This window comes from Sceloporus undulatus, chromosome 3 (genome assembly GCF_019175285.1).
Source record: "Sceloporus undulatus isolate JIND9_A2432 ecotype Alabama chromosome 3, SceUnd_v1.1, whole genome shotgun sequence".
Taxonomy (NCBI): domain Eukaryota; kingdom Metazoa; phylum Chordata; class Lepidosauria; order Squamata; family Phrynosomatidae; genus Sceloporus; species Sceloporus undulatus.
The window spans coordinates 108,500,330-108,512,434 of record NC_056524.1 but is presented as its reverse complement, the minus strand read 5'-3'; the positions used below and the strand labels follow the sequence as shown (position 1 = coordinate 108,512,434).

At 42.0% G+C, this 12,105-nt stretch overlaps 1 protein-coding gene across 3 annotated transcripts in view; it reads left to right on the top strand.

The window, feature by feature from the left end:
• ING1 (inhibitor of growth family member 1) overlaps nt 1-6,295 on the top strand; it is a 7,723-nt gene extending 1,428 nt beyond the window's left edge. The window contains exons 1-2 of one of the 3 annotated variants that reach the window (XM_042460572.1): nt 904-1,458; nt 4,454-6,295. In XM_042460572.1, the coding sequence (XP_042316506.1) occupies nt 1,452-1,458; nt 4,454-5,157 (711 nt within the window). In that variant the 5' untranslated portion in view covers nt 904-1,451 and the 3' untranslated portion in view covers nt 5,158-6,295. Of the gene's footprint in view, nt 1-903; nt 1,459-1,517; nt 1,539-4,453 lie in introns of those variants that run through there. The other 2 variants (XM_042460574.1, XM_042460571.1) reach the window with 2 other exon arrangements.
• Nucleotides 6,296-12,105: the final 5,810 nt, after the last annotated feature.

Below are 12,105 nucleotides of genomic sequence, written 5' to 3'. Positions count from 1 at the left end.
GCTGCTGCTTCTTTCTCTGGTTTGGGAAAGAAGGAAGGAAGGGGGGGAAGAAAGAGGGAAGAATGAGAAAAGGAAGGGGGAAAGAAAGAGAAGGAAGGAATGGGGGAAAGAGAGAGAAGAGTGTGTGTGTTTGTGTTGTGTGTGTTTTGTGTTATCTGGGCTCCAGGGAGAGGAAGGAGGGCGACTATTAACACCCACAACATTGAGGGATTTCTCCTCTTCGCCATGGCTGATGTAGTAGGAAAGAGGGTGCTAGTAAAGAAGGGAGGGAGAGTGGATCAGACTGAGAAGGGGGAAAAGGGGTGGGCTTGTTGCCTTCTTCGTGCCCTCTTTTTTATTATCATCCTCATCCCTCGTTATTCTTCAATGGGATTTGCTTCTTAAATGGGGAGGGGAGCGTGGGGGAATAGATTATATAAAATGCTGTGTGGGCTGGGGCTGTGGTGCTTGCTTACTGAGGGCTCCCCCCTGCCTTCCTTCTCCTTAAAACTATTATGGCTGTGTTTCTCTCTCCCTCATATTCTCCTCAGCCGGCCCCGCAAGCTAAAGACATGGTGGTGGTTTTAGTGAGCGCAGAGAGGGCTTAGAAAGGTCCTTTGTCGCTTAGTATAGTGCTGCGATGAAAGGTAAAAAAGGAGGCTGAGGCGAAAGGGGTTTGGGGAGAGTGCTCCGTCTGGACGTGGAGGTGACACCTTCAAAAGAGCACTTGAAACTCGCCCCCTTTTTTCCTCCCCCTCGAACGGCGAGGCTTTTGTGAAGGAAGCGGGGGTTGTTCTGAGGGGAAAGCAGCAAGTACTAGGCACCTTCTGTGTGGAGTGAGGAGTTTTTAAAGATGTCGTTGAGTAAACGGTGGAGGAGGAGGAGGAGGAAATGGGGGGACTGAATAAAGAGGGGGATGTGTGGGTTTAAGTTGAGGGTGTGAATGGCCGGTCGAGAAGGGAGGGGGAACACTGTTAAAGGACAAGGGCGGGCATTTCAACCCGCTGTAAGCACTCGACTGCGCTAGAGGGAGGCGCCTCTGCGCCTGAGCTCTAGCAAAGAGAGTAAAAGGCGCCGTCACAGCTGCTTTTATACCCTCCCGTCATTGTGTTAGCCCCGCCCCCGAGCTCCGCTATTGGTTGGAACTTCCCTCATGAAAACCGCTGTGGCCCCGCCCTCCTGCGCAATGATTCGTTCCCCTGAATTTTCCACAGAGGTTCGGCCTCCTAGTGACGCCGACAAAACCGAATGGTGGAAGGGGCGGGGCTTAAAGCAGCAGGGGGGAGGTTTGTTGTAATAGTTCGAACTGCCCTGTCTGCTGTTTAGTGGAGGGTTGGCTTCCCGAGTTGCTGGAAGCTCACGGTGACTGACAGGTCGGTGTGAAAAACGAGGGCTGCCCATCGTTCTGTGTTCAGCGCCTGATTGGCTTGCGGGTACTAAAAGAGGCGGAGATTCGGTTGGGGCTTTCCCTTATGATTGGTGAGGAATGCTCTTTAGCGAGAGGGCGGGCTATTGGCGTGTTTTCCCATCTGATTGGCCGGTTTCAACAGAGGCGGGCTGTAAGTGGACTTCATAGGAGTTGATTGGCCAAGCTGGTTGGATTCGGGTTATCGCGTTTCGGTTGAAGACGGATGTAGAGGAAAGGGGGGGAGGAAACCACACGAGAGCGCGCCCGCCCTCGAGAGCGCGCGTACACTCGCACTCTTTAACGCCCCACTTCCTTTCTAAGAACAATGGAGCCCGTAAACTCGGCATCCTCCTGCGGGAGGGAAAGGGGCGTGGCTTCCTCTCCCTTCAAGAGGAGTGGGCGGGACAAAAGCTGGCTGAGGAGCTGACAAACAGGAGCCTCCACCAATGCCTTTTGGCGGGGTCTGGGGACCCGCTTGACAAAGGGGGCGGGGCATAGACTTCCCCTTCCCGCTCCCTGGAGTTTTGCTCCGCCCCTCGGAACTGTAGATGACGCCGTCGCGCGCGGGAGGGGGGAAGAGGGGGAAGAGCAGAGTGCTTTTTTCCCCTCTATCAGCCCCGCCCTTTCGGCCTTGCGACTGAAGGTTGCCGCTGGGAAAGGGGCGGGGCCAGCGCTTTGCCGCCCCTCCCCCTGCTTTCAGTTTGGCCAGTCATGGAGCCCAGTCTTACCTCCACAGGAACCTGTAGAGGTTTGCTCCTGTCCCTTGTGGCTTGTCTCCCTCATCCCAAATGCTTGGGACCAGAAGCCTTTGGGATTTCTGAATAGGATAAAAATTCAGAAGTCCAATACGCTTCCTGTCCCAAGCATTTTGTATGAGGGAGACAGGCCACAAAAGACAGGAGCAAACCTCTACAGGTTCCTGCAAATATAATAGTAATAATAATACTTACAACAAGGAGTAAAAAACAGCATAACATACAACACACAGCTAAAACACACATCACCCCCATCCATGCTAGAATAAAATCTAATTAAGCAATCAAGGCACAAAAAATACATACAAATACAAAGTAGATGAGACCTAACTGTAAGCACGACATTCATTTAAGTTCCTCAAACACATAGCCTGCAGTTCATTGCGTACAATACTTTTAATCCCTTTGGTCCTGCGTCAAAGTCTGTACACTGAGGCACCAGAAAGCAAAGGTGTCCCTCCCTCAGTCACCCATGAAAAAAGTTTTGGGTGTATTTTGGCATATTTTGGGATTCTGGATAAGGCAAGGGGTTTCTGAAGGACTCTTCTTGTTAGCTGCCTTCAAGTCATTTCTGACTTATGACAACCCTGAGGTGAATCTACAGTCGGCCCTTCTTTATACACTGATTTTTTATACACAGATTCAAACATCCACAGTTTGAAAATGTTCAAAAAAAGTATAAATTTCAAATATCAAACCTTGATTTTCCATTTTTTATAGGGGACACCATTTTGCTATGTCATTATATTTAATGAGACTTGAGCATCCACGGATTTTGTTATCCACGGGGGATCTTGGAACCAAACCCCAGCCTATAACAAGGGTCCACTGTATTATCATGGGGAGTTTTCCTGGCAAGATTTGTTCAGAGAAGGTTTACCATTGCCTTCCCCTGAGGCTGAGAGAGTGTGACTTGCCCAAGGCCACTCAATAGGTTTCCATGGCCAAGCTAGGGATTGAACCCTGGTCTCCAGAGTCATAGTCAAACCACTGAAACCACTGCATAGAAGGCCTTAAAAGGGGGCAAGACTTATGGCCTTCTTAAGCTACTTTGCTAGCAATTTCTGTGATCCCTTTCCTCTCCAGTATGGGCCAGAGTGAAAACTGGGGAGGGCTTCTGTACCTTTAATGGCTGCTGTATGGAAAGCAACACCTGCTGACATTCCCTCTTTTGCACCACCTTAAAAAGTACAGGAGCCCTTCCATTTTTCACTGTGGCAACCCTAGGCTGAGAGGAGGACTACAGGCCTTTAAAAAGTGGGAATTAGTCCTAATAGCCACCATGTGAGAGAAACTGGTTGAACGTAATTTCGGCTGCCAACAAGACCCACTGGATTCAAGGGGATTTACTTCTGAATAGGCATATATAAGATTGTCCTTCATTGTCTACTCGGAAGACGTTCCCACTGTTTTCAATTAGGCTTGCTTCAAAATAAAGCTGCCTTCCTATGGACACTTAAATACTGCACAATGAAACATAATTTAAATATAGCTGTGCTTAACACATGTTTTCTTGCCATGTCGATTAAGAAAAGATAAAAAGGGCACCTAAGAAATAGAAATTTGTATCAAAAATACGACTAAAACTGCCAGAGGCAAAATGGAAACAGGAATAATTTGTTACGCTGCAGAAGGGAAATGAACAGAATGCAAACAAAGCATTCATTCAAAGTGAGCAGGTCCCAAAGCCGCTCCGGAGAAGCACAGCCATTGCTTGCTTCAGATACAAGGGAAAGAACTTTTCATGTCCCAAGCCTCAGTCATATCATGGTTATGATACCATGGCATATATCATAGTCCTGAACTAGACTTCAGCTGATGTGGGCTAGAACCTCTGCAAAAAATCTCAAGATACAACTACATTCCTGTGGGACCAGGTCAATATATTTCTTAAGTTCATCTTGCTTTCAAGTGACTGTACAGTGGTACCTCGGGATACGAAATGCGCGGGTTACGAAATTTCCGGGTTACGAAAAAAACCCATTCAAAAAAACTGTTCCGGCTTACGAATGTTTTTTCGGGTTACGAAAAATTTTTTGGTGCTTTTCGGCGCTATTTCACACGAAATCGCGGCTTTTCCCCATTAGCGCCTATGGGTTTTCGGCTTGCGAAGGCTTTTCGGGTTACGAAAGCGGCCGCGGAACGAATTAATTTCGTAACCCGAGGTACCACTGTACTTAAAATCACAGCTTTAGTTAGACTGTGAGAGGCTTTGGAAAATTTTCCCCTTGGCCAAATCTCTGACAAAACTTTTGTTTTGCTGTGTTACAGATAAGGCTAATAAATAACATGTCGTATCCTTCCTTCACAGAGATTCTAAAAGAACTGGATGATTATTATGAAAAATTCAAACGGGAGACGGATGCAGTACAGAAGAGGAGGATGTTGCACTGTATACAGAGAGCACTGATCCGGAGTCAAGAGCTGGGAGATGAAAAGATTCAGATTGTCAGCCAAATGGTAGAACTTGTTGAGAACAGAACAAGGCAACTTGACAGTCATGGAGAACTGTTTGAGACTTGCCAAGAGACTAATGACACCACTGGAAACAGCGGCAAAGCTAATCAAGATAAGTCAAAGAATGAGACAATCAGTCAAGCCGAGAAGCCAAACAACAAACGATCCAGGAGGCAAAGAAATAACGAAAACCGGGAGAATGCGTCCAATAATCATGATCATGACGATATCACCTCAGGAACTCCAAAGGAAAAGAAAGCAAAAACCTCCAAGAAAAAGAAGAGATCTAAGGCCAAAGCAGAGAGAGAGGCTTCCCCAGCAGACCTCCCTATTGACCCCAATGAGCCAACCTATTGCCTCTGTAATCAGGTCTCCTATGGAGAAATGATAGGCTGTGATAATGATGAGTGTCCAATCGAATGGTTTCACTTCTCATGTGTGGGACTCAATCATAAACCAAAGGGCAAGTGGTACTGTCCAAAATGTAGGGGAGAAAATGAGAAAACCATGGACAAAGCACTGGAAAAATCTAAAAAAGAAAGGGCTTACAACAGGTAGTTTCTAAATCAGAGGAGAATAGGGCCATGAAAACATTTATTTATTCTGTGTCACCTTTTGTTGGGGTACTAGGATTGTAAAATGTATATTTTTAAGGAGGTTATAAATCAAAACCATTCTTGTAATAGGGGTGGCAATAAGGAAATGCTTGTTTTTCCCCCCTTTGATATGGCTGTTAACAAGAAAACAGTCTGTGGGCCAAAGCATACAGTGAAGTAATAAAAGTTAACGTGTAATGTTCGGATTCATCTTGTGAAAAATATGCCTGTACTAGTTGGTAACACTCTGCCCATGAAAATGTAGATAGTCAACACGTCTTGGATAGCATTCCATTTTACTTTATAGAAGGAATGCCGTTTATCTTTCCAGCAAATTGTTCTGTAGTCTCTTTAAATGAAGCAGCAGTACACTACAAATTTATCCTGAACATAATTGACCACACTCCCAAAAAAGAGCATACAGTCCTTATGCCCATTTATTTTACTGGGCTTAAGTTGTATTTAACTCTGGGCCATTTACCTGGAACAAGGTCTTGCCTGTTTCACACACTGCAATTTCCAAAAAGAAAAGAAAAGTGGTTTAAGGTTACAGCCCTGTTTTAAATACCTTGCTAAGAATTAAGCCTCATTGTTTTCAGTGAGACTTATTTCTAAGGGATATGTTTAGAGCGGGGTACAAAACTCATCTGATGATGCGCAGTAGCATGTAAGAACTTAGAGAATGGCTCCTGTTAAGTGTGTCCGTCTAGCAGCTCCGTAATATGTTTAACTACAGCTACAAGCTTATTTTTTAAAAATGCAAAAAGGTTAAATTTTACACAACATATTTTATATATTGGCCAAGTACCACAAGGGCCTTTTAAAATGATTTAGTATATTTTGTATTTAACCAGGAAGTGGTTTAGTAATGAAACTTAACATAAATCAAAGCTTTATACTGTCACAGATAATAGAGTAGCAGTCTTTACTTTGTATAAGTTGTAAAAATGTACATTTTCAAGTGGAGTTGCACTTAACTGTATTATAATTGGGGATGCATCCACATGCCATGGTGTAACCAATATGCATTTCCTTCTGTATGTATGAAAATTGTACAGCAGTGATATTAAGGAATAAATTAAAGAAGTTGGATAATTTTGTTTGTATGTTCCTGCTCTTTTCTCTTCCCTCCCTATTCTGTTTTCTTTTCAAGTTATATCTGTTTGATTTTAAGCCTGTGGGCAGGGTCTGTTTTATTTTTAAATCCTTGTACAGCAGTTAGAAAACATTTGCTGCTTTATATGTAAACAGTAGTAATACACATAATAATATTCCTGTATATTCCTAAGCAATCAACCACCCTTCTAACTTGTGCTTCTGCACACACATCCTGCTGCTGTATTTCTCCTTCCCCAATGCCAAATAGCCATCATTCTGCTTTTCCTTGCACTGCATCTGCTGCCACCTCTTTGCAATTCCTCCTTGCCCAATTATATTGACTGGATTTTCTCCTCTTCCCTATCCAGTTGAGCCTGTAATTGCCAAAGGATGTGTTTTGCTGCTACCTTCATATCCAGGCTTTTATCGACAGCATCATGCTGGGATACAGAACAAGGAAGGGCAGCTGTGCCACAGCATATGTATTTCTAATTTAGTTTTCTTTTAATTCTGCTTTTATTCACATTAAATAGTTGAAGAATCTCATTTGGACCACCTCTTGCTGTCACTTCAGGGGTGTTAAACGGTAGCCTGGACCTGGAGCTCTTGTTTTATATATAAATTGTTTTCAATTTTAGTTATACACTTGTCTCTCCATATTCGCTAGGGTTAGGGGCACAAGACCCCCGTGAATGTGGAAAACTGCAAACAAAAACACCATGTTTTTACCTGAGAGGGCACCTCTCTAGGAATCTCTGGGTCGTCCAGTGCAACTCTGTGGTCAATGTCCGTCAGACACTGACCATAGAAGTGCACTGGAGGAGCTACAAATGCCTAGTACAGTGGTTCCCAACCTTCCTAATGCCGTGACCCTTTAATACAGTTCCTCATGTTATGGTGACCCAAACCCATGAAATTATTTTCATTGCTACTTCATAACTGTAATTAAATAGATGTTTTCCAATGGTCTTAGGTGACCCCCATGAAAGGGTCATTCGACACCCCCAGGGGTCCCAACCCACAGGTTGGGAACCACTGGCCTAGTAGAATATTCTCTAGGAATCTCTAGGGCTTTCAGTGCAACTTTTAGTTTAAAGTTGACCATAGAGTTGCGCTAGAGGACCTAGATATCACTAGAGGGAACATATTAATTAAATCCATGACAAATCAAAGCCACAGATATCAAAGCCGCAAATATGGAGGGATGAGTACTTTTTTTCAAGATGACAGTAGTAGAAACAGATACACTGCTAGCTCCTTGTTAGGGATGTAAATATATGACTATTTTCAGTCTCATAAGTAAGGATATAATTTCCAGATCCTCCCCCCCCCCCCCCCCGATCCGCCCCGATTTTTTTTTTTTTTTTGTCACCCAGTATTCACATTCTGACATTTGGGAACTTATTCAGCACAGAAATAAAGGAGGGAAGTACATGAAAATTGTGAGGGTTTATACAAAAACATATCCCCAGCTTCCAGTCAGTCAATTTTTATGCACAGTTGCTGTTTTCTACATAAAAATGACTGTAATCTTGCACAACAAACCATATGGCTATTTTTTAGCGCAAGACTGCTAGTTTTAGCATGATAATTTTTTGTGTGAAACTTTTTGTTATACACAATTGCTGGTTTTGAGTAGGAAAAAAGAGCTTTCTATCTGTCTTTCTGAGAATAATCCGCCCCACCACCAAAAAACAATACTTCATTATGGGTGAATACCAGGTAAAAATTGCAAAATTCTTACAACTCTATTCTCCCCAATTTTTTTTTCTTCCAAAGTTTGGAAACCTATTTTTCAGCCAAGACACAACTCCAAATAATCTTTCTGTTCCTACTTCTTGTAGATCTGTGTTAACTGTGATGGTACAGTGGAGCCTTGTTATACGCTGGGGTTTGGTTCCAAGATCCCCCATGTATAACAAAATCCGTGTATGCTCAAGTCCCATTAAATATAATGACATAGCAAAATGGTGTCCCTAATAAAAAATGGAAAATCAAGGTAAATTTATACTTTTTTGGTACATTTTCAAACCATGTATGCTTGAATCCGTGTATAAAAAATCCGTGTATAAGAAGGGCCGACTGTACTTGGAACGACATGCATTATTATAATAGCATCATGAGCAAAGTACAGCAGGGAGGCCCATCCCAACAGGTTTCCTGAGAATAAATACTACAGTAACGGAGTACTGCCACATAAAACAAATGTAGCTGATATCAGATCAAGGCATAAACTATATATTTATGCTGATTATTGCTAGGGACTGATCCCCCAAACGTGGCTGGGCTCTATTGATATTTCTACCTGATGGTCGTACCTCTGGGAAATTATCTGACGGTAAAAGTAACTGCCAGAGATCTGAAGTCTTTCCCATACTAAAAAATTGGTCCCTATAGAGTAAAAAAAAAAATTAGTGGTAGCAACCATAAAAGGTTTATGTTTAAAATAGATGTGAATTCTGTCTACTGGCTCAAGAACAAATGAAGACAGATGCAGGCTTCTTTCATATATTTCTTCGGGGAAGAATTACAGCTCTAATTGAAAAGACTCCTTGCCTCAACATTGCTATGTGTCTTCTCTTGCAGTGTCCCATATAGTTATTTTGGGGAACAAATTCAATTGGAGTAAGATGTTTTATATAAGGAATATACAGTGCAGGAAAAGTACCTAACTTTTGCATCTCCAAGACCTTGCTTGCCATCACTGCCATGAGAAAACCAGCAAGCGGGTGAATGTGATACCACTAACAAGGTAAAAGGAAGCTCAAAACTTTGCAACTGTAACAACTGGATTCTGGATAAATTATTTTGGGTTTGACATGAGCCCGAAAGAGGAATCTATGGGGTTCTGCAGCATTTTTAGAAGAATTAAACAACTGGTTTCAAGGAAGGATGTTTCTTTTTCTAACTGGATTTGTAAGAGGCAACCGATGGCACATTACCTCTTTGGGTGACCAGATAAAGCCTTGGAAGCTTTTTCTCTGTCCAGTTAAACTGTTATTACTTTGGCTATTTAGATTAGCAGATTTTGTTAAATTATGAGGTTGGATCCTGGGTGTGCCTACCGTGAACAGAAAGTACCCCATCCAGTTTTGAAAAACTTACACACAGCTCACCCCATTCAGCTGGTCTCCTGACTGAGTAGTATTTTCAAGGGGCTGCCAAGGAAAGGAAGAAGCACTTCTGTCATGCCTGTTACACCCACCAAAACCCGGATCACACCTATCATTTTTTCAAATTTTGATCAAGAAGCTACATTAGGGAGCCTATGGCCCAAAGGCCATAAACAGTAGAGATTCATGAGGAGGCTAGTCCAGACAGTACAGTCATGCAATATCCTTAGAGGAAAAAGTGTGATAGAGGAAGAAGTAGCCTAGTGTCTAGATTCAAATGCACTCCAAGAATTGTTCTGGACAGCTTTGGACTCCTACCACTCGCCTAATGAGTACTTTGACTTGTTTTATCCTCTGTCCAAAAGAATCAGGGCAAGTGATAATGTCTGAACTTTTTAGGGTGACCAGATGTCCTAACCACAAAATGTAGGGCATTCAAGAAAAACGTAAGACCAAATAAAAGCCAACAACTCTAAATATAAATTCATGCTTCTTAGTCATACTCAAAATGGAAGAAATGTCTAAATTCCTCCTGGACGGAAAGTTGAAATGTAGGACATGTCCTGGAAAGGGGGGGGGTGCCTGGTCTCCCTGACCACAAGGGCCATCCAATCCAAGATTCACCATGCAGGAATATACCTTGTGCTTTTCCCCTCCAGTTTCTCCATTCTTCATGCTATCTCCACAGTGAGAGCTGTAATGTCATCAAATTATAAAAAGGTTTAAAAAAAAAAATCAGACAAATAGTAGTAGTTTAAAGATTTCCCCTAGAAATGTAATTTCCCCCTACGGGGATCAATTTTTATACGTTCACAACAAACACTAGCTTTTCTGGCTGCCGATTTGGATTCTAGCAAAATGTCAGAGAAATAAATACCCATTTAACTTCTGTTAACGCGATCAAGGAATCCTCTTACTTTTCCTCTACTGTTATCTTGAACGGAAATATTGAACATGATGATATATAGGCAGGTACAAAAATGATGGGAAGAAATAAAGATTAAAGCAGGACCAAATTCCAATTTTGTATACATAAACTTTTAAAAGTGACAAAATGATGTATTTATTTATTTGATTGAGATGTATTAACACAACCACGTCCTCAGCAACACATCAAAATATCCACTTAAGCATCACAGTATCATCACAAACACAGTGTCATTTACAATGTTTTACAGTTAATACATTTGTTTCCATAGCATATTATGTTCAGATTTTCATTGTTGCCAAAATAAAATCCAGCTACTGTTATTTTGTAGTTTTTCTACCTAGGAAACATCAGGAATAAACTCTTCTAGAACATGGCCACATAGCCCAAAAAACCCACGTTGTGATCAGTGTTTGGTCTAATATTAGCTTGCATTTAGAAACTAGTTAAATAGTTAAATAGTATAGCCACAAGAATGCATTTTTGCTCTCTAGGAGCTGGCGTTGGCCATTGCTGTGGCCCCTTGGTTTTAGGAACAATGTTATAGTGGCTACATAGAGATGAATTTGAACTCAGCAAGTGAAAAAGCATTTAAAACACTCTAGCAGAAGAAATTCCAAACAAATATCCTCAGCATTTGGAAAAAATCCCTTGGTATAAATACAGAGAGATGATCTTGGCCACAAGGAAGGGCACTGAAAGATTTATGGAGAAAATAGCACTGTAATAAAAGAGTAATCTGTAACCTCAATTCTTGCTTCCACCTCGATAGTGCGGAAACAATATAACTGAATAGGAGAGCTTGAAAAAGTTACTTTTCCAAGGACTGGCATCAATGGGGAATAATAATTGTACTAGCTCACAGTGTGGCATACATTTCATGGGACATCAGCTGCCATTTTTGTTGTTCCAGGTGCTGAGTTAGGGTTACCTAGGTGTATGAAGGGCAGCTGATGTCACTGGGGATAACAAATCGCATATATTTTGCTATTCACCCTCCTCCTCTGAAAAATCTAAATATATGAACTATTTATTTATATTTGATTTATATAGCACCTTTCTTCCAAAACTGGACTGAAAATGGCTTACAATATAAGTTAAAAACAAGTAGATTTTTAAAAAAAGCATTAAATAATCAATCCAACTAAAAAACTACTTTTGAAAGATTACTGTACTGTATATATTCATGTATAAGTCTAGAAATTTTAGTCAAAAATTGATCTCAAAACCTGGGTTGACTTATCCACAGGTGAATATAAGCAATGTACAGTGCGCCCTTGTTTTATGCGGGGGATCACCCCGCATAAAACAAAAACCGTGTATGCTGGAGCCCCATTGCAAGTAATGGGGCTTGTGCTCGCTGTGGTGTGCAGTGCCTGTGGCAAAAGGCTATACAGTAAACATTCATTTTATGCATACCTTCTTGGAAGTAAAAAGGACTGGATTAGTCAGTAATGATCATGGGTTAGCAAATTGTGGGGGCAACTCAAACTCATCCTTTTGCATGCAGTAGCAGCAAGGATCCTCAGGGTCAACTGATGGTAATCCACCGAACAACACAAAAGCACATATCCAGAAACATTCACCTAACTTTGTATTTCCCTCTTGCCCTTTGATCCTTCTTTCTCCAAGTCACTTCCTTACCTGAAGTCTCCCTCCGACCATAATTAATTTCTGGCCTACTATTTGTGCCAGGCCCCAACTGCACTAGTTTTTCTGTAATAAGTTGACAGTCCTGGGGAAAACTAGAGATAGGGATAAATTAGTTAAA